The sequence below is a fragment of the Oncorhynchus masou genome, chromosome 9 (assembly GCF_036934945.1).
Source record: "Oncorhynchus masou masou isolate Uvic2021 chromosome 9, UVic_Omas_1.1, whole genome shotgun sequence".
NCBI classification, from domain to species: Eukaryota; Metazoa; Chordata; class Actinopteri; order Salmoniformes; family Salmonidae; genus Oncorhynchus; species Oncorhynchus masou.
Window position 1 is genome coordinate 40,170,369 of NC_088220.1, and position 21,346 is coordinate 40,191,714.

General features: G+C 41.1%; 1 protein-coding gene across 1 annotated transcript in view; it reads left to right on the forward strand.

Moving 5' to 3' along the window:
• LOC135545983 (mediator of RNA polymerase II transcription subunit 12-like) overlaps positions 1 to 21,346 on the forward strand; it is a 93,069-nt gene that overhangs the window by 39,749 nt on the left and 31,974 nt on the right. The window contains exons 27-31 of the mRNA XM_064974015.1: positions 17,331 to 17,510; positions 17,905 to 17,976; positions 18,473 to 18,633; positions 20,595 to 20,756; positions 21,029 to 21,140. Of these exons, the coding sequence (XP_064830087.1) occupies positions 17,331 to 17,510; positions 17,905 to 17,976; positions 18,473 to 18,633; positions 20,595 to 20,756; positions 21,029 to 21,140 (687 nt within the window). The remainder of the gene's footprint in view (positions 1 to 17,330; positions 17,511 to 17,904; positions 17,977 to 18,472; positions 18,634 to 20,594; positions 20,757 to 21,028; positions 21,141 to 21,346) is intronic.

The following is a 21,346-nucleotide window of genomic DNA, read 5'->3' on the forward strand; positions in this document are numbered from 1 at the left end:
TTCAGAGCAGAGGTTGAAATGCCACAACAACAAGTTTTTTTCAACATCAGTTTATGGTCAATAATATCAAAGGTTGTACTGAAATCTAACAGCACAGCTTCCACAATCTTCCTATCAATTTATTTCAACCAATCATCAGTCATTTGTGTTGGTGCAGTACATGTTGAGTGACCTCTGTAAGCATGCTGAAAGTCTGTTAATTTGTTTTTCAGAGAAATAGAATTTGTATTTTTTCCAACAATTTGCTAAGAGCTGGCAGCAAGCTGATAGGTCTGCTTTTAGAATCAGTAAGGGCCACTTTACCACTCTCGGGTAATGGAATTGCTTTGGCTTCCCTCCAGGCCTGAGGACAAACACCTTCCTCTAGACCAGTGCTTCTCAATTATTTTCTGTTACGCCCCCTAGGAAGAAGTAAACATTTTGCGCCCCCCAACTCTCCGCCGTGACTGTAAATAGTATCATTTGTCTATAAAATTGTTATAAGTACACCTCTGCATAACATTGTATCCTTATTAACATTAAAGAAAACAAAGAAATATAGATCAACTTACAACAAATAATAACTTTATTAATTAACATTGTTTTTTAGTCTGTAACAGAAAAGACTTAAAGTGCATCAATTTGCCTGAAATTAAAATTTTAAAAAAATCAATTCTTATTTAAACTATTTTTTTTTGGACCATTTGATAACTGAAAAATAAAATATAATCAATAAATAATAATAAATTCAAATTGATCAGCAACATTAACTCAGGAGCACAATATATGAAACACTTTGACCTATAAAGCAAAAATGAATAAAACGATTTGTGCTGATTATTTTTTTTTTTAAATCAAAATGAAGTCAGGATTAATGGCTACAATGAGCACGTTTTGCAGAGCACAGCTTTTCGAAGTGGGATTTGAAGCATGATACTGCAACTCTCAGCTCCTGCTCAATGTTTAGCTGGGACCTGTACTTGGTTGTCAGTACAGCAACAGCAGAGAAGCCAGTCTCACAAAGATAAGATGTTGCAAAAGGAAGAAGAATGCCCATGGCCCTCTGCCCTAAGAGTGGATACTGCCTTTCTACACTCAGCCAGAATTCACTGTGTCTGTGATGTTAACCTCAGTCTCAATGTGGAGTCAGACGTCATATCAATGAACTGGTCCTCCTCTGCAGAGCTGAAAACAGTTGGAGCTGGTGCATTGAAAGGATCTCTCACCCAGTCATAATGGGAACTGTTTTCAGGGAAGTACTTTTTAAAGAATCCCATCAGTGATGAAATATGCTCCTTAATATATGAAATCACTGAGGTGGCATCATAGTCAGTAGTGTCAACAAATTCATGCAGGTTCTCGAATGAATCAGTATTTCCTTCATCAAGTCGCCTGCCCCACATCAAGCTTTTGAGTGAAAGAGCTGATCTTGTCTGTGACCTGAGGGAGGTGTTTATCTTTCCCTTGAAGCTGTAGATTTAGTTCATTTAGCTTTCCAAATATGTCACTCGTCACTAAAAAAAATTCTGCAAGGTCATACTTGTGCTCCTGCTCCGAAAACATCTTATCTGCTCTCTGAGCTCAAACTCGGGACAAGACTTTTCCTCGTGACAGCCACCTTGCTTCACTGTGAAACAGCACAGCTTGATGTTCAGCTCCCCTCTCCTCACAGATAGCAGAGAAGACTCTTGTTTTTAGTGGTCTGGTCTTTATAAGATTGACTACACCTACAATGTCAGTCATAACCTCACTTAATTCAGAGGAAAGGTGCCTTGACGCTAGTGCTTCTCTGTGTATAACAGTGTGTCCACTCAGCATTAGGTGAGGCCTTCTTGATGAGTGCCCAAAGTCCTTTTCTCATCCCTGCCATGGTCTGTGCACCATCACTGCAAACACCAAAGCAGTTCTCCCACTTTAGCCCATTCTCAGTCAGGAAGCAGTCCAGCATTTTGAATAGCTCTTCAGCTGTGGCTCTGTCTCTGACATATTTACAAAAGAGTAAATCCTCACACAGGGAGTTTGTCATGTCAAAACGTACATAAGAGATAAACAAACAGTCTTTGTTGCGGTCAGTTACTTCATCGAACTGTAAGGCAAAATGTTTGTCTTTGAATTAATCTACCAGCTGTTCTTTAAGATTGTTAGCAATGTCATTTATACGTCTGGAGACAGTGTCATTGGACAGAGGGATAGTTTTTATTTTTGCAGCACTTGCGTCATTCAGTATGACAGAGACCATGTCTAATGCTGCAGGCAGTATCAGCTCCTCTGCTATGGGGGTTTTCACTGAGCAATTTGGTACGCCACCTTATATGATGCTAACAGTGCTGGTTTACTGAAGTAGCATTCACAAAGCGGGACGATTGTTGGCAATATTCGGCACGTTTTCGCTGAAAAAACTCAAGCGGCTTATCAGCGTGGTTGGGGTGTAATGTCTTTAAGTGTAGCCTTAATTTATTTGGCTTCATGCAGTCCGCTGCCAAACTTTTTAGACACAGTAAACATACCGGTCTTTCCTCGTCTCCCACCGTAGTCTCAGTGAAGCCAAGACCTACATGCGCTTCTTCATATTTTCTCGTCTTAGCTTTCGGGAGACTTACGTTTGTCTCATTATCTCCGCCTTTCTTTTCATCCCTGTTAAATATTTTTCCATGGTGTCTGTTAAGGGTTTGTTATCTGCACTTCACATCTCCTGCTGTGTGCTCATATGTAATATGGGTTAGATTTTATTTTCTCATTTTGCCTGTCATAGTTGAAGTGTACCTATGATGAAAATTACAGGCCTCTCATCTTTTTAAGTGGGAGAACTTGCACAATTTGTGGCTGACTAAATACTTTTTTGCCCCACTGTATGTATGTATATGTATGTGTGTGTGTTTCATCAAGGATCTCTCTCTACTTTGCTACGTTCATCTTTCCCCTCGATCCTGACTAGTCTCCCTGTCCCTGCCACTTTAAAAAAGATGCTGCCACCACCATTCTTCACAGTAGGGATGGTGCCAGGTTTCCTCCAGACCAAAGAGTTCAATGTTGGTTTCGTCAGACCAGAGAATCCGGTTTCTCAAGGTCTGAATCCTTTAGGTACCTTTTGGCAGTCTCCAAGTGGGCTGTCATGTGCCTTTTACTGAGGAGTGGCTTCCGTCTGGCCACTCTACCATAAAGGTCTGATTTGGTGGAGTGCTGCAGAGATGGTTGACCTTCTGGAACATTCTCCCATCTCCACAGAAAAACTCTAGAGCTCTGTCAGAGTGACCATCAGCTTCTTGGTCACATCTCTGACCGAGGCACTTCTCCCCCGACTGCTCAGTTTGGCCCGGGCAGCCAGCTCTAGGAGAGTCTTGGTGGTTCCAAACTTCTTCCATTTAAGAATGATAGAGGCCACTGTGTTCCTGGGGGCTTTCAATGCTGCAGAAATGTTTTGGTACCCTTCCCCAGATCTGTGCCTCGACATAATCCTGTCTCGAGATCTACGGACATACTTGTTTTCGCTTAGTCATTATGGGCTATTGTGTGTAGATTGTGGATGATTTTTTTTTTTATATATATATTTTATTTTTGCATTTTCCAATTAAAAACATTCAAAACAAAAGTGAAAAGATATTAGACAACAATAGGACAAAGTGACAGTAACAGACGAGCGTAACAAAAAAAAAAAAAAAAAAAAAATATTATAATTATATATACAAACATACACAAGAAGAAAAAAAAAATAACGAGACATTGGATCACCTGCCGTAGGCTACATATTATACATTACGTGTGAAACATTATGTGAGGATTATATATAGTTTCAATCAATGAGATGTGCGGGGAGATTCTCCATATAGTCAATAAAAGGTTGCCAAATTCTATAAAATGTCTTAAACTTATTCCTCAAGCAGTAAGTGATTTTCTCCAAAGGGATACAACTATTAACTTCCGATAGCCACATTGCAACTGGCAGGGAGGAATCCAATTTCCATTTCAAGGCCATACGTTTCTTGGCAATCGCTAGCAATATTTCTGTTAGCTTTATAGTATGGCTTTGCCTAAGATTGGTGTTAGTAAAGTTACCCAGTAGACAGACCTCCGGGTCGAAAGGGAATGCAACCCCGTGAATTGAGGATATGGTATCGCATAGCCCCTGCCAGAAACCGTGTAGTTTTGAACACTGCCAAGTGGAATGGAGGAATGTTCCTTCATCTGAGCCACATCGAACACATAGGGAGGAGATATTTGGGTTGAACTTGTGCAGTCTAGATGGGGTGATTATAGAGCTGATGGAGGAAATTAAAGTGGATCAGTCTGTATCTGGAGTTCAATGTGGATGTAACACTATCCCTGCATAGGTCACTCCATAGATCCTCATCAAGATCAATACCCAGATTTTTTTTTCAAATCTAAGTCGGGGTTTATCTAGCCCAGGCGGTGTTAGTCCTGACATAAGAGCATCGTATACACGGGAAATGGTCTTGAACAGTGTTTGGTCTGCGTGGTAGAGTTGTTCAATAGCTGACATCTTAGGTAGGTTCCATTGTCCCTTGAGAGTCACCATAATAAAGTTTTGTAGTTGTAGGTAGCTAAAGAAGTCCCTGTTAGGCAAGTGGTATTTCTGTTTCAGCTGATCAAAAGATATAAGAACACCCTCCTCATAACAATGTTCCAGAAGAGTGATCCCCTTATCAGACCATGGTCTAAAGTTACTATTCTGGAAAAACATAGGGATCAATCTATTGTTCCATAAAGGGATTTTAGGGGAAAGGAATCCATCTCGTCCGAACAGCTCATGCAGTTTGCACCATGCCAGGACAGAATGTATGATTAAAGGGATGTCTGTGATGGTTTTTATAGATTTTCTGTCCCATTTGTAAAACAATTCTGCCCCAGTGTCAATCATTTACCTCAAGCTTTTCAATGTCCATGAGAGAGGGGGGCCATTGTCAAACCTCTGAGCCAGAAACCTAGACTGTGCAGCCCAGTAGTACATTCTAAAATTGGGGAGGTTTAAGCCCCCTTGACTGTAATCAAGGGTCAGTTTATCCAGGCCAACCCTAGGGGTTTTGCCGTGCCAGATAAACCGTCTGGTCAGCTTGTCGAGAGAGGAAAAAAATGCTGTGGGAACAGGGATAGGGAGAGATTGAAATAGATATAGAAATCTGGGCAGGACATTCATTTTGATTACATTGATTCTACCCAGTAGAGTGAGAGGTAAGTCCATCCATTTACAAAGGTCAACCTCCACCTTTTGCAACAAACTGGCCAGATTGAGTTTATAGAGGTTGTTCAGATTACCATCCACCATTATACCCAAATATGTGAAGCCAAAAGGCGACCATCTAAAAGGAAACTTGTGCTTGATGGTATGATGGTCAAAGACAGACAACTGTAAGATTTCACTTTTATCAAAAGTGTCCTTATATCCAGAGAAAGAACTATAACACTGTAGTAGGATCTGCAAGTGAGAGAGGGAGTGTTCTGGGTTTGTTAGAAATAAGATAAGGTCGTCCGCAAAGAGTGATCATTTATGGGTATGGGGGCCCACCTCAAAGCCATGTATGTCAGGGCACGTTCTAATAGCCTCAGCCAACGGTTCGATGGCGAGGGCAAAGAGGTGGGGGCTAATTGGGCAACCTTGTCTGTTCCCCCTATAAAGAGGGAAAGAGGAGGAAGTAATCCCATTGGTAGCTTTAGGAGATTTGTAGAGTGATTTTATCAAATTTACAAACAACCAAACTTTTCCAAGACGCGAAATAGTTATGGCCATTCAAAGGCCTATCAAAGGCCTTTTCAGCGTCGAGGGAGACTGCGACACTAGGTATTTTGTTTTTGTTAGCAAGGTGAATTATATCAAAGAACCTTCTGTCCTCCAATAATCTCAATCTATTAATTATGAAGCCAGTCTGATCTGGGTTGTCCAACAGGGGAAGACATGACTCCAGTCTCTTCAATAGCATCTTGGTGACCAGTTTACAATCTGTGTTAAGGAGAGAGATTGGTCTATAGGAGGCGCTCTTTAGCGGGGTTTTCCCTTTCTTGTGGATTACAGTAATCACTGCTTGAGAGAAGGACTCTGGAAAGCAGTTGTCTTCTCTGGCTTTTTTAAGTACCTCCATAAGGTAGGGGACCAACATCTCCCTAAATTCTTTATAGAACTCTGGAGGGAAGCCATCCTCCCCAGGAGATTTATTAGAAGGTAAGGATTTAATGGCCTCCTCAGTTCCTGAATTGTTGAAGTGTTCACTCAGGCGCTCGCTGTCTTCCCCTGACAGGCATGGGAGGTTGAGAGAGGAGAGAAAGGAGTCGATCTCTGATAGATCATCGCTTGATTGGGAAGTGTAGAGGTCTTCATAGTATTTCAGTAGGGTCGAAAGATATCTCATTAGTAAGAGTTTCTATAGCATTAATTGTCCTCTTACTTTCCTCTGCTTTCAGTTGCCATGCCAATACTTTGTGAGCTTTCTCTTCAAGCTCGTAATAATGCTGTTTTGATTTAGTGATGGCCCTCTCAGCTTGATATGTGTTCAGAATATTATATTTCTGTTTTTTATTTACCAAATGCCTGTATAGATCTTTAGTCGGGCCTCTTTGGTAGGTTTTCTCTAGCTCAGAGATTTTAGATTCAAGGGCACTCAGTTCCGCACGGTGTTTTCTCTTCAGCCCTTTAGTATAGGAAATAATTTGTCCCCTCAGGCCTTCAATGTGTCCCAAATAATGAAGCTGTCAGGAGCAGGTTTGTTTGTCAAAGTAAAAATATTGATCTGCTCTTTGATGAATGCACAAAATTCAGGTTGCTTTAGGAGTGTAGAATTTAGTCTCCATCTATATGCTCCATTTACCTTGGTAGGAATGGAGATTGATAATACCAGAGGAGAATGGTCACTAAGCAATCTGGGGAGATACCCGACATCTAACACTATGAAACAGTTGTGTCGAAAGTAAAAAGTAATCTATGCGTGTGTGTGTCTTGTGTGGGTGTGAATAAAAATAGTAGTCCCTATCCTGTGGGTTCAACTGTCTCCAGATGTCTAGTAAATTGAGATCTTTCATGAATGACATGGTGAGCTTGCCGGCTTTGGTAAGAAGTGAGGGTTTATCAGAAGACCTATCAAGAACTGTATCTAAGCAAAAATTTAAATCTCCTCCAACCAGTAGCCATCCTGGTGGTGCTTGAGCGACCTGAAGGAAGACATTCTCAGTAAACATATGGTCATCGAAGTTAGGAGCATAAATATTCAATAGGGTCCAAGACTCTGAAAACATATGCCCTTGCACCAAAACAAACCTGCCAGAGGGATCAGAGATGGTGTTGTTGACGCAGAAGGGGATGTGTCTACTTATCAAAATTGCAGTTCCTCTTGCTTTGGAGTTAAAAGAGGATGTAAAAACTTGTCCTACCCATTCCGTCTTCAATTTCTTGTGTTCACTGGCTGTAAGATGTGTTTCTTGTAAAAACACAATGTCAGCCTTTCATTTCTTACGGTATGTATAGACTCTTTTCCTTTTAATCAGCCTGTTAAGACCTTTTACGTTGAATGTGACATTTTAGTGGATTAAGCATAGGTTGGGTTTCAAATATGTAACTGAATAGAAATCTATCATATGCAGATAATTAGGAAATGTTTCAACTTTGTTTTGAGCACAAAGGTGACCTATGTGTCTCTTTAGGAAAGAAACAATAAACATAGAAAAAAAGGAAGAAAAAAATAATAAAAATCCCATCCACCCCGATTGTCAGACCAAAACAACAATCTAACATGAATACACTTGTAGAGATATGTTGCTGCTCGCTTTCCATCTTGCTCTTACTAGCTAAACCTTGGAGTAAACTAAAACCTGCGAGCTCTCTAAGTTGAAAACAAACGTTGTGAATAGATATTTATGGCTGAATATTTACTGCCCACGGTAAGGGCTGCTTGAGTCTCTTTTCAAAAGATTAACATAAATGAGGGGGAAAACAGTGGGCCTAAGCCCACTTATTGCTTCGCCGAGTAGATATGGACTAAACCAAAATATACTCTCCTGTAAATGAAATATAACTCACCCCGGAAAGATACGGTTAGTTGAAAATGTACAAATCAATTATAGTGACCGGGAGATACCAGCAGTTCAGTCCGGATAAGAGAAATCAAACAAACTGCATTTTATCCCCCAGAGAGACCGTCCTGGCTCAGACATTGCTCAGTTCTTTGAGAAAAGTGTGCACTTCTCCCGGTGTGTTGAAGAGATGGCTTCGGCCTTTGTACTGAACTTTCATCCGCGCAGGGTGGATGAGGTAGCCGGTGATGTTCTTCTCCTTCAGTACTTTGGCGGCAGGTCTGAACTGCTTGCGACGTCTGGTGAGATCCGCGCTCATATCTGGGAAAAGGCTGACCCTCTTTCCATCGATGGTGATGTCCCCTTTGGCTCTTGCGAGTTGCAATATTTTCTCTCTGTCTTGGAAACAGAGGAAACTGATCAGGACGGCTCGTGGGGGCACATCTGGCCGGGGTTTTGGCGCTGATGTTCTGTGGACGCGTTCGATTTCCAGCGGCTTGGTGAAGTTAATTATGCCTAGGACCTCGGATCCATTGAGTGAAGAAACGGACCGGTCACGGCCCTCGCTGTCCTCTTTCAATCCCACCACACGGATATTACTACGTCTACTCTGGTTCTCCATCTGATCTACCTTGTTTTTGAGGTAGGCATTGTCCTTTTGCAGTTGTATCAAGACCTGGTCATGTCTAGCGATGGTATCTTCAACTGTGCCAATGCACAACTCTGCCTCAGTCGTTCTCAAAAGGAGATCATTCATGGAGGATTTCAGGTCGTCAATGGAAGAATGGAGTTCAGACGATTTCTTATCTATTTTCATAGAAAGACCTCTGTTACCATCCTGAATTTCCCGGAGGAGAGTAGCCAGCATGTCGGCAGGCTCGAAAGAGGCTGTACTTGACAATTTATCAGCCGATGTTACAATATTGTTTCAACGTTGTTATTTAGGTAAAAATAGAATAACTTTGAAGAGCTCGGTTTGTCAACGTCTGCTCAGCTCCGCGGCATCACGTGCTCCGCTATTGTGGATGATTTTTAAATCCATTTTAGAATAAGGCTGTAACTGAACAAAATGTTGAAAAAGTCAAGGGTCTGAATATTTTCCGAATGCACTGTATATATGTATAAACAGTGCCAGTCAAAAGTTTGGACACGCTTACTCATTCAAGGGTTTTACTTTTATTTTTACTAATATCTACATTGTAAAATAATAGTGAAAACATCAACACTATGAAAATAATGGAATCATGTAGTAACCAAAAAAGTGTTAGAAACAAAACAAAATATATTCTTCAAAGTAGCCACCCTTTGCCTTGATGACAGCTTCTCTCAACCAGCTTCACCTGGAATGTTTTTCCAACAGTCTTGAAGGCTTTCCCACATGCAGAGCCCTTGTTGGCTACGATTCCTTCACGCTGCGGTCCAACTCATCCCAAACCATTTCAATTTGGTTGAGCTCAGGTGATTGTGGATGCTAGGTCATCTGATGCAGCGCGCCATCACTGTCCTTGGTCAAATAGCCCTTTCACAGCCTGGAGATGTGTTGTCATTGTCTTGTTAAAAACAAATGATAGTCCCACTAAGAGCAAATCAGATGGGAGTGCGTATGGCTGCATAATGCTGTAGTAGCCATACTGGTTAAGTGTGCAATGAATTCTAAATAAATCAATGACCAGTGTCTCCTGCAAAGCACCCCCGCACCATCACACCTCTTCCATGCTTCACGATGGGAACCACACATGCGGAGAGCATCTAATCACCTACTCTGTCTCACAAAGACACAGCGGGTTTGAACCAAAAATCTCCAATTTGGATTCATCAGACCAAAGGAGTTTATGGACTTGGTGTTTTACCAAGTAGGGCTATCTTCTGTTTACCACCCTTACCTTGTCACAACTCAACTGATTGGCTCAAACGCATTAAGAAGGAAAGAAATTCCACAAATATATTTCACAATGCACACCTGTTAATTTAAATGCATTCCAGGTGAGTACCTCATGAAGCTGGTTGAGAGAATGCCGAGAGTGTGCAAAGCTGTCTTCAAAGCAAAGGGTAGCTACTTTGAAGAATCTCAAATATAAAATATATTTGGATTTAACACTTTTTTTGGTTGCTGCATGATTTCATGTGTGTTATTTCAAAGTTTTGAGGACTTCACTATTATTCTACAGTGTAGATAATAGTCGAAATAAAGAACAACCCTGGAATGAGTGTAGGTGTGTCCAAACTGTTGACTAGTACTGTGTGTATATATACATTAAAACCTCCCCATACGATTTTCTTTTGCTTCTATATGTTATATCCTTGTGTTGCCAGTTCTCTATCATCAAATTAATTATTTAAGTGATTCTTAGAAATGGCAAATATATGAATGTAATCTCATGTTCGCAAGTTATTGATTTCATTAACCTTATTTTGAAGGCTACATATGAGCTATTTTTGGCCCTTTACTGGGTAGCTTTTTAGAGAGAGAAATAATATGAAAAAGAGAAAACAAAGCAAGAGAGAAAAAATATACATTCAGCAGTCGATTAATTCCAGTGTGTGTGTATGCCGGCTGTGGGTGGAAGTTACGAACCCATAGGCTTGTCTCCCTAATCCCTTCCAGGCTTCTGGTTGGCATGGTGGACAAATAGCCTGTCATAGAGTTTCTAAGTAATGTCGCCACGCGCTTTGGCAGCTTTCTTTGCTGGTCATAAGTTGTTTCGTCTTCTGACGCACAGCTTCAGGGTAATCCTCGTTGAGGAATACATACAGTGCCTTGCGAAAGTATTTGGCCCCCTTGAACTTTGCGACCTTTTGCCACATTTCAGGCTTCAAACATAAAGATATAAAACTGTATTTTTTGTGAAGAATCAACAACAAGTGGGACACAATCATGAAGTGGAACGACATTTATTGGATATTTCAAACTTTTTTAACAAATCAAAAACTGAAAAATTGGGCGTGCAAAATTATTCAGCCCCCTTAAGTTAATACTTTGTAGCGCCACCTTTTGCTGCGATTACAGCTGTAAGTCGCTTGGGGTATGTCTCTATCAGTTTTGCACCATTTCTCCTTGCAAAACAGCTCGAGCTCAGTGAGGTTGGATGGAGAGCATTTGTGAACAGCAGTTTTCAGTTCTTTCCACAGATTCTCGATTGGATTCAGGTCTGGACTTTGACTTGGCCATTCTAACACCTGGATATGTTTATTTTTGAACCATTCCATTGTAGATTTTGCTTTATGTTTTGGATCATTGTCTTGTTGGAAGACAAATCTCCGTCCCAGTCTCAGGTCTTTTGCAGACTCCATCAGGTTTTCTTCCAGAATGGTCCTGTATTTGGCTCCATCCATCTTCCCAGCAATTTTAACCATCTTCCCTGTCCCTGTTGAAGAAAAGCAGGCCCAAACCAAGATGCTGCCACCACCATGTTTGACAGTGGGGATAGGGTGTGTTCAGGGTGATGAGCTGTGTTGCTTTTACGCCAAACATAACTTTTTGCATTGTTGCCAAAAAGTTCAATTTTGGTTTCATCTGACCAGAGCACCTTCTTCCACATGTTTGGTGTGTCTCCCAGGTGGCTTGTGGCAAACTTTAAACGACACTTTTTATGGATATCTTTAAGAAATGGCTTTCTTCTTGCCACTCTTCCATAAAGGCCAGATTTGTGCAATATACGACTGATTGTTGTCCTATGGACAGAGTCTCCCACCTCAGCTGTAGATCTCTGCAGTTCATCCAGAGTGATCATGGGCCTCTTGGCTGCATCTCTGATCAGTCTTCTCCTTGTATGAGCTGAAAGTTTAGAGGGACGGCCAGGTCTTGGTAGATTTGCAGTGGTCTGATACTCCTTCCATTTCAATATTATCGCTTGCACAGTGCTCCTTGGGATGTTTAAAGCTTGGGAAATCTTGTTGTATCCAAATCCGGCTTTAAACTTCTTCACAACAGTATCTCTGACCTGCCTGGTGTGTTCCTTGTTCTTCATGATGCTCTCTGCGCTTTTAACGGACCTCTGAGACTATCACAGTGCAGGTGCATTTATACGGAGACTTGATTACACACAGGTGGATTGTATTTATCATCATTAGTCATTTAGGTCAACATTGGATCATTCAGAGATCCTCACTGAACTTCTGGAGAGAGTTTGCTGCACTGAAAGTAAAGGGGCTGAATAATTTTGCACGCCCAATTTTTCAGTTTTTGATTTGTTAAAAAAGTTTGAAATATCCAATAAATGTTGTTCCACTTCATGATTGTGTCCCACTTGTTGTTGATTCTTCACAAAAAAATACAGTTTTATATCTTTGTTTGAAGCCTGAAATGTGGCAAAAGGTCGCAAAGTTCAAGGGGGCCGAATACTTTCGCAAGGCACTGTATATACTTTCCTCTCAAGTTCTTGGCTCTTTCCAAAACAGCTACCTTGTACTTGAACCTCAGGAACTTGACAACTATCGACCTGGGCCTGTCACCTGGGCCGGTGTTGGATTTTCCCGTCCTGTGGGCACGCTCCACCTCAATCTTTCTGTGGTCCGTCTTCAATTTCTTTGAGATTTCCCTCACTTTGTTCCCAATTTGAACCAATGAGAACTTGCCACATGTAGCTATGAGTACAGGATTGAAACCCCTACACAGATTCTAAACAGATGTTGAACTGAAGAACAACTATTTCCATTGATCTTTAATTTCCTATTGACCTCTAGTCCTTTGTTGTGTATTATCTTAAAATATTATTATAACCTCCATTGCAAAACTGCGTGTTTTAAATAATTTATTTGGTGACGTGAATTTATTTAGTCTAGTTTTATCTAAAAAGGTTAACTTTTTATGTTTCATGTTTTTATGGTCCTCCTTCCACTGAGGCACCTCCACTGCCTGATACTCTGAGTCAAGGTTAACCTACCCCTTACTCCACTCCTTTCATCCACAACACTACCATTTACAAGACTTGAGTCATGCCCACTACTTGTGTTTTCCACAGAGAAGCATATTGTTTAAATAATTTGCCGAGTTTTAACAGGCACTCTTTGTAAATCAGAATGTGCTCTTAACATAAATAAAAGGGAGTATGCCCAGTATTTGTCAACCGATTGTGTACAATGGTAAAGAAAACAACTCAGTCAATTAGTGATTTCACTATTATTAAGACAAGACCCAGATGGCAAATCTAAAGATGCAGTCTATCTAAAACAAAATGGGGGGCCTCTTACACTTCAGTGTTGTGATGTCAAAATGCATAGCACTAAGAATGAAAAAGGTTTTACCAGGTATCGTTCATCCTGATTGGATAGGTTTTTTACATGGACGATACATTGGAGAAAATATAGAACAACATGAAACATCTAAGAAGCCAGACCTAGTATTTATAGAAGATTTTGAAAATGCCTTTGATAAATTAAGACAGGATTTTATTTATGAATGCCTCTTGTAAAATGTGTAAATGTATAGCAACCTCAGGTGTAAAATTGTAAATAGCGTCTACTTCTCAGAGTTCTGAACAGTCAAAAGGAGATAAACAAGGGTGTCACCATTATCCGCTGTCACCATATCTATTTGTTATGGCCATCAAAATACTAGCTATTAAAATCGGATCAAATCAAATTAGAGGATTAGAAATCCAAGGCTTAAAAACAAAGGTGTCCATGTAAACCACGGATTCAAGTTTTATATTAAGTCTTCAAGCTAGATCCCTGTAATCATTGAAGATCACTTTTCTGGACTCTCTGGACTAAAACCTTATAAGTGTACAGTTACGTTTTGGATCTTTAAAAAAATACAACTGTTACATTACCCAACAGTTTACCTAGAACATGGGCTGACGGTGAAGTAGACATATTTGGTATTCATATCACAAATTATATAAATTAGCTCTCCACGAAGAATTTCAATAAACTAGTAAAAAATAGACATACCTGTCTATTTATGGAAAAATTGCCCTGATTTAACCATAGGACTAATTTACTTACGGCGCAGCCCTACTCCTGATGATTTCATTTTTCAAATCCGATGACGGAAAAATATTTTGCTTTCTGGGAAGCTAAACCAGACAAGATAAAGTGTGCCTGTCAATATAATGAATATGGACTGGGTTGGTTAAGATTATTAAATATAAAAGCACTAAAGCTCTCTCTAAAAGCTTCACTTATGCAAAAGTTTCATTTGAACCCTAAATGGTTCTCAAGTAGATTACTAAGAAAATTGCCTTTTTGCCTTTGTGCAGATTGCCATGTCTCATTTTCGATTAATTGAAAATGATTATTTTTTCAAGGTATCTCTCTTTTTCAGACAAGCATTGCAGAGCTGGCTAAAATTTCAATTTCATCCCCCTGAAAAGATGGAACAAATATTACAACCAATATTATGGCTTGACTCAAATCTGCTGGTTGATGAAGGACCTGTATTTATGGAAAATATGTTTTGAGGGTATTTTGTTTTTAAATTATATTGGAATTGTGGAGTTACGTCTTTCATGGAGTTATCAGAATTGTATGGGAAGTTCTGCTCAATCCAAGATTACAAGCAACTGATTACATCATTACCCCAAAAATGGAGGAGGCAGGTGGCAGCGGAAGGAGGTAGGGAACTGGTCTGTCTGCCCAATATAAAGGTGCAAAACTGGCAGAGGAATAAAAATAGCATAAATAGCTAAGTATACCATTTTCATTTGAGGACCAGAATCTTGACAGCTGTGCCGTTGTGAATTTTGATGTACTAATTCCATGGTACAGGGTGTCTGAGTTAATATAGAGCAGAGCAGGATTCAAGACTTTGTGCTTCTCAGCTAAAATTATTGTACAGAATTCTTGCCACCTACAAAATTTGGATTATTTGTGGCATACAATCATTGCAGCTCTGCTGATTTTGTTGTGAGGAGACAGAATCAATAGACCATTTGTTTTGGTATTGCCCTCAGGTTGCATGTTTCTGGTCTCAGGTTTAGGAATGCCAACAGCATACCACCCTGCATACCAGTGCTGGCTTGCTTCTGAAGCTAAGCAGGGTTGTCCCTGGTCAGTCCCTGGATGGGAGACCAGATGCTGCTGGAAGTGGTGTTGGAAGGCCAGTAGGAGGCACTCTTTCCTCTGGTCTGAAATGTACCCCAATACCCCTGGGCAGTGATTGGGAACACTGCCCTGTGTCGGGTGCCGTCTTTCGGATGGGATGTTAAACGGGTGTCCTGACTCTCTGAGGTCATTTAAGATCCCATGGCACTTGTCGTAAGAGTAGGGGTGTTAACCCCGGTGTCCTGGCTAAATTCCTAATCTGGCCCTCAAACCATCATGGTCCCCTAATCCTCCCCAGTTTACAATTGGCTCATTCATCCCATTCCTCTCCCCTGTAACTATTCCCCAGGTTGTTGCTGTAAATGAGAATGTGTTCTCAGTCAACTTACCTGGTAAAATAACTGATACATAAAAAAGGAATGAGGGAAAATGCATTGATCTAAAGTTGACCCTATAAATAGTAATGTTGGGAGATCTGTAGAGACCGGGTCACTCAATTAGTAGTATAGTAATACTGTTAGTAAAAGTATTTATCTTAGATTCAAATTGTACAGTGCCTTGTTCTACCTTTTTATTATGTTACAACCTTATTCTAAAATGGATTATATATATATTTAAATATATTAAAAAATCCTCTGCAATCTACACAGAATACCTCAATAACAAAGTGAAAACTTTTTTTTTTTTTTTTTTTTTTTTTTTTTTTTACATTTTAGCAAATAAATAAAAATATTCAGAACCTTTGCTATGAGATTTGAAATTGAGCTCAGGTGCATCCTGTTTCCATTGATCATCCTTGAGCTGTTTCTACAACTTGATTGCAGTCCGCCTGTGATAAATTCATTTGATTGGACATGATTTGGAAAGGCACACACCTGTCTATATAAAATGCACATGACAACCCTCTTGGAGTTTGCCAAAAGGCACCTAAATATTCTCAGACCATGAGAAACAAGATTCTCTAATCTGAAGAAAGCAAGATTAAACTCTTTGGCCTGAATGCCAAGCGTCACGTCTGGAGGAAACCTGGCACCATCCCTACGGTGAAGCATCATGCTGTGGGGATGTTTTTCAGTGGCAGGGACTGGGAAGACTAGTCAAGATCGAGGTAAAGATGAACGGAGAAAAGTGCAGAGATCCTGGTCCAGAGCACTCAGGACCTCAGACTGGGGCGACGGTTCACCTTCCAACAGGACAATGACCCTAAGCACACATCCAAGACAAACCATGGAGTGGCTTCGGGACAAGTCTCTGAATGTCCTTGAGTGGCCCAGCCAGAGCCCGGACTTAAACCTGATCGAACATCTCTAGAGAGACCTGAAAATAGCTGTGCAGCGACACTCCCCATCCAACCTGACAGAGTTTGAGAGCATCTGCAGAGGAGAATGGGAGAAACTCCCCAAATACAGGTGTACCAAGCTTGTAGTGTCATACCCAAGAAGACTCCAGGCTGTAATCGCTGCCAAAGGTGCTTCAACAAAGTACTGAGTAGATGGTCTGAATACTTATTTAAATGTGATATTTCTGTATTTTTATATATATTTGTAAAATGTCTAAATATGTTTTTGCTTTGTCATTATGGAGTATTGTGTGTAGATTGATGAGAGAAAAAAATGATTTAATCCATTTTAGAATAAGGCTGTAACATAACAAAATGTGGAAAAAATCAAGGGGTCTGAATAGTTTCCGAAGGCACTGTATGTTAAACATCACAGCATAGTTGAAAGATGTACAGTATTGTGCGAAGAAATCCGAAGAGGGTGGCCAGTAGAGCTAGATGGGATGGGCTGAGGGTTGGGATGGGGAATTGGAGACAAGTGGCAGTGGAGTTGCTGGGCGAGCGATAGAATGATGATAAAAGTTTAAAAAATAAAGTCAATAAAACCTAAGTTTGAATGACACTGATGGGCATTGTTACTGCTAATGCCTGTTTGCATATTTCTTTCCCTGTTTTCATTGATCTTTTTTTCTCTTGATTGTTTTGGTGGTGGTGGCTGATGGGTTGCTGGTTCGGGTCCCTGTTTTTGACCTTGTGGGAGATCTGTTGACGTGCACTTGAGCATGGCGTTGACCCTAGTTGCTTCTGTGGCTCTGGATGGTAGTCTGTTAGATGATTAATGTGATGTGGATGGTGAGCAGCTTCACTGCAAGTAGATTATTTAATTTTTTTAATACAATCAGGTAAAGTAGTGAATGAACTCCTCAGGAAACAAAATTGAGTTTTCTAATTAGGAGCTTAATTTCGGTTTCACTTCCTGCATCGACTGAATTAAAAACTGAATGGGGCCAAACAATGTTCAGTATATACCCCTTGGTGATCTCTACCCATCATCACACATCTCTCCCTCCATCAGGAGTGGGTGGGCGAGCGCTGCCTCAAGTCCCTGTCGGAGGACAGCAGTGCCCTGCAGGACCCGGTGCTGGTCAACATCCAGGCCCAGCGGCTGCTGCAGCTCATCTGCTACCCTCACCGCCAGCTGGACAGTGAAGAGGGGGACAATCCCCAGAGGCAACGCATCAAACGCATCCTCCAGGTCAGCCCACACAAGACCTAAAACCTTTTTCTGGAAATGACTTTGAAATGGTTTCTTTGAAGCCATCGAGGCCAGTTGTAAGTCAATCAGTGTCAGCCCTAGAAGATCGTTGGGGATAGAGGAGAGAGCACAGCAGACGGCACATCCATTACAAATGGGGGGTTGTGGGTGCTAGAATTAGTGTGTGAACTTTCTCTGAACCCTGGCTGTTGCTCAGCAGACCACATTAGGAAGCATGAGTTTTCTGAATGTCATTACTGCCATCTGCTGACTAAAGCAGTGCTACAGGGAAAGTGGTGAACTTTGATGCTAAGTCTCTCTGTGACAACTTAACTGTTTGGGGATTGTTGTGATGTGTACATCTAAAAGTTGTGTCCCATCCTCCCGGCTCTAGAACATGGACCAGTGGACGATGAGACAGTCGTCCCTGGAACTGCAGCTCATGATCAAGCAGAGTACTAACAACGTACGTAACCAGACTCCAGTGTCCTGTAAGGTCCTCAAGACACTAACACTGCCATTTAATCAAAATTAAGCATGATATTACATTTACATTTTAGTCATTTAGCAGATGCTCTTAACCAGAGCAAATTAAAAGATCAATTAGTGTTAAGTGCCTCGCTCAAGTACACATCAACATATTTTTCACCTAGTCGGCTCAGGGATTCGAACCAACGACTTTTCGGTTACTGGCACAAACCTCATAACCGCTAGGCGGTCTGCCACCCAATGATATTGCAAGGATATTGCTCAAAATATAGATTTTGAATACAATCTATCTGTAAAGTTCGCAAGTGTGCCTCTGGTTCAATTGAATCCATAGAGATATAGAATTAAAGTGGCTTATGTCAAAACCCTTCGTAACTGTAGAATGTGCTAGTAATGGCAGCCGTCTTTGTCAAGGATAGATTCCCTGTCATTGAGTGCAAGTGGATGAACTCGTCTTTATTGTCTCCCTGCAGGAGCTGTACTCCCTATTGGAGAACATCGCCAAGGTCACCATAGAGGTGTTCCAGAAGTCAGCGGAGATGAACTCCAACAACCCCTCAGGAAACAGCTCGGCCGGCGCCGGAAGCTCTACCTCCAACAGCAACAACACTAGCAAGATGAAACCAGTGTTGAGGTGTGTGTGATGTTTCTAAATTCTCCCTCCCATTTACAAATACAATTAAAGTCAGGAGTTTACATACACTTAGGCTGGAGTCATTAAAAATAATTTATTAACCACTCCATAAATTTCTTGTTAACAAATTATAGTTTTTCCAAGTCGGTTAGGACATCTACTTTGTGCATGACACAAGTAATTTTTCAAACAATTGTTTACAGACAGATTATTTCACTTATAAATCACTGTATCACAATTCCAGTGGGTCAGAAGTTTACATACACTAAGTTGATTGTGCCTTTAAACAGCCTAGAAAATTCCAGAAAATTATATCATGGCTTTAAAAGCTTCTGATAGGCTCATTGACATAATTTGAGTCAATTGGAGGTGTACCTGTGGATGCATTTCAAGGCCGACCTTCAAACTCAGTGCCTCTCTGCTTGACATCATGGGAAAATCAAAAGAAATCAGCCAAGACCTCAGAAAGAAATTGCAGACAAGTCTGGTTCATCCTTGGGAGCAATTTCCAAATGCCTGAAGCTACCACATTCATCTGTAGAAACAATAGTGCGCAAGTATAAACACCATGGGACCACGCAGCCGTCGTACCGCTCAGGAAGGAGACGTGTTCTGTCTCCTAGAGATGAACGTACTTTGGTGCGAAAAGTGCAAATCAATCCCAGAACAGCAGATGCTGGAGGAAACAGGTACAAAAGTATCTATATCCACAATAAAAATGAGTCCTATATCGAAATAACCTGAATGACCGCTCAGCAAGGAAGAAGCCACTGCTCCAAAACCGCCGTAAAAAAAAGCCAGACTACGGTTTGCAACTGCACATATAACAAAGATCATACTTTTTGGATAAATGTCATCTGGTCTGATGAAACAGAAATAGAACTGTTTGGCCATTATGACCATCATTATGTTTGGAGGAAAAAGAGGGAGGCCTGCAAGCCGAAGAACACCATCTCAACCATGTAGCACGGGGTGGCAGCATCATGTTGTGGGGATGCTTTGCTGCAGGAGTGACTGGTCCACTTCACAAAATAGATGACATCATGAGGAAGGACAATTATATGGATATACTGAAGCAACATTTCAAGACATCAGTCAGAAAATTAAAGCTTGGTCGCAAATGGGTCTTCCAAATGGACAATGACCCCAAGCATACTTCCAAAGTTGTGGCAAAATGGCTTAAGGACATCAGTGTCTCGGTATTGGAGTGGCCATCAGAAAGCCCTGACCTCAAACCCATAGAAAATGTGTGGGCAGAACTGAAAAGGTGTGTGCGAGCAAGGAGGCCTGCAAACCTGACTCAGTTACAGCAGCTCTGTCAGGAGAAATGGGCCAAAATTCACCCAACTTTTTGTGGGACGCTTGTGGAAGGCTACCCGAAATGTTTCACCCAAGTTAAACAATTTAAAGTCAATGCTTCCAAATACTAATTGAGTGTATGTAAACTTCTGACCCGCTGGGAATGTGATGAAAGAAATAAAAGCTGAAATAAATCATTATTTCTCCTATTATTCTGACATTTCACATTCTTAAAAAAAAATGGTGATCCTAATTGACCTAAAACAGGGATTCTTTACTCGGATTAAATGTCAGGATTTGTGAAAAACTGAGTTAATGTATTTGGCTAAGGTGTATGTAAACTTCCGACTTCAACTGTATGTAGGAATACTGATTTCACTGATAAATCACATGGTAAAATGGTTATTTGCTATATAATTTTTTGATAATAGTTTTTCTGTGAGTTACATTAAAACTAAAATATATCATAGGTACTACCAATTGTCAAATTTCAACCAGATAATATCCATTGTTTTCACAATCTCTTTTGGTAAAACCATTTGAAATGGCTAAAGCAGTGTTTCCAAACTCTAGTCCCTGAGTATCCCAATCATGCTTTCTCATTGTTGGTGAAATCTAACCTCAGTGTAAAATCTCTTTTATATTTGTTTGTGTACCCCCAGTTCGTCAGAGCGGACAGGTGTGTGGCTGGTGGCACCACTGATTGCCAAGCTGCCCACCTCAGTCCAGGGCCACGTCCTGAAGGCGGCAGGGGAGGAGCTGGAGAAGGGCCAGCATCTGGGATCCTCCTCACGCAAGGAGAGGGACCGGCAGAAACAGAAAAGGTCAGACAACATACACCCGAGGAACCCCTTTTTTTCCTGGTCCCGACAGATATACAGTATAGAACAATAAATAAACAGCACAGGACAGACCCCTTCTTTCAGAACAGTTGGTTTTAGTGGGTGTCAAAAACAGGGGCTTTATGAGGTGCTATTTTGGGTTATGTAAATAATGCTTATTTTATCAACACGGTTGTACTCTCATCCAGAAAGCATAGTACTCCGCTCTATTATGGTAATATTTTGCCCCAGCTTTCACATTTGTCTGTCTCCAGCATGTCTCTGCTGAGCCAGCAGCCTTTCCTATCTCTGGTGCTGACCTGTCTAAAAGGCCAGGACGAACAGCGAGAGGGCCTCCTCACCTCCCTCTACAGCCAGGTGCAGCAGGTAAGACCCAACACAGCCTCTCCCCCATCTTCTTATCCCACCACACCCCCTCTATTAGGCCAAAATCCCAACTTGAGATTGTAAAGGTTTCATTGACATCCTTGCACGTTTTACACTAAAGTCAGTGTGAGCATCGCAAGTGAGGATTATGCCCTTGTGCTCACTGTTGGCCATATCTGCCATCTCATGCTGACTGATGCTATGGC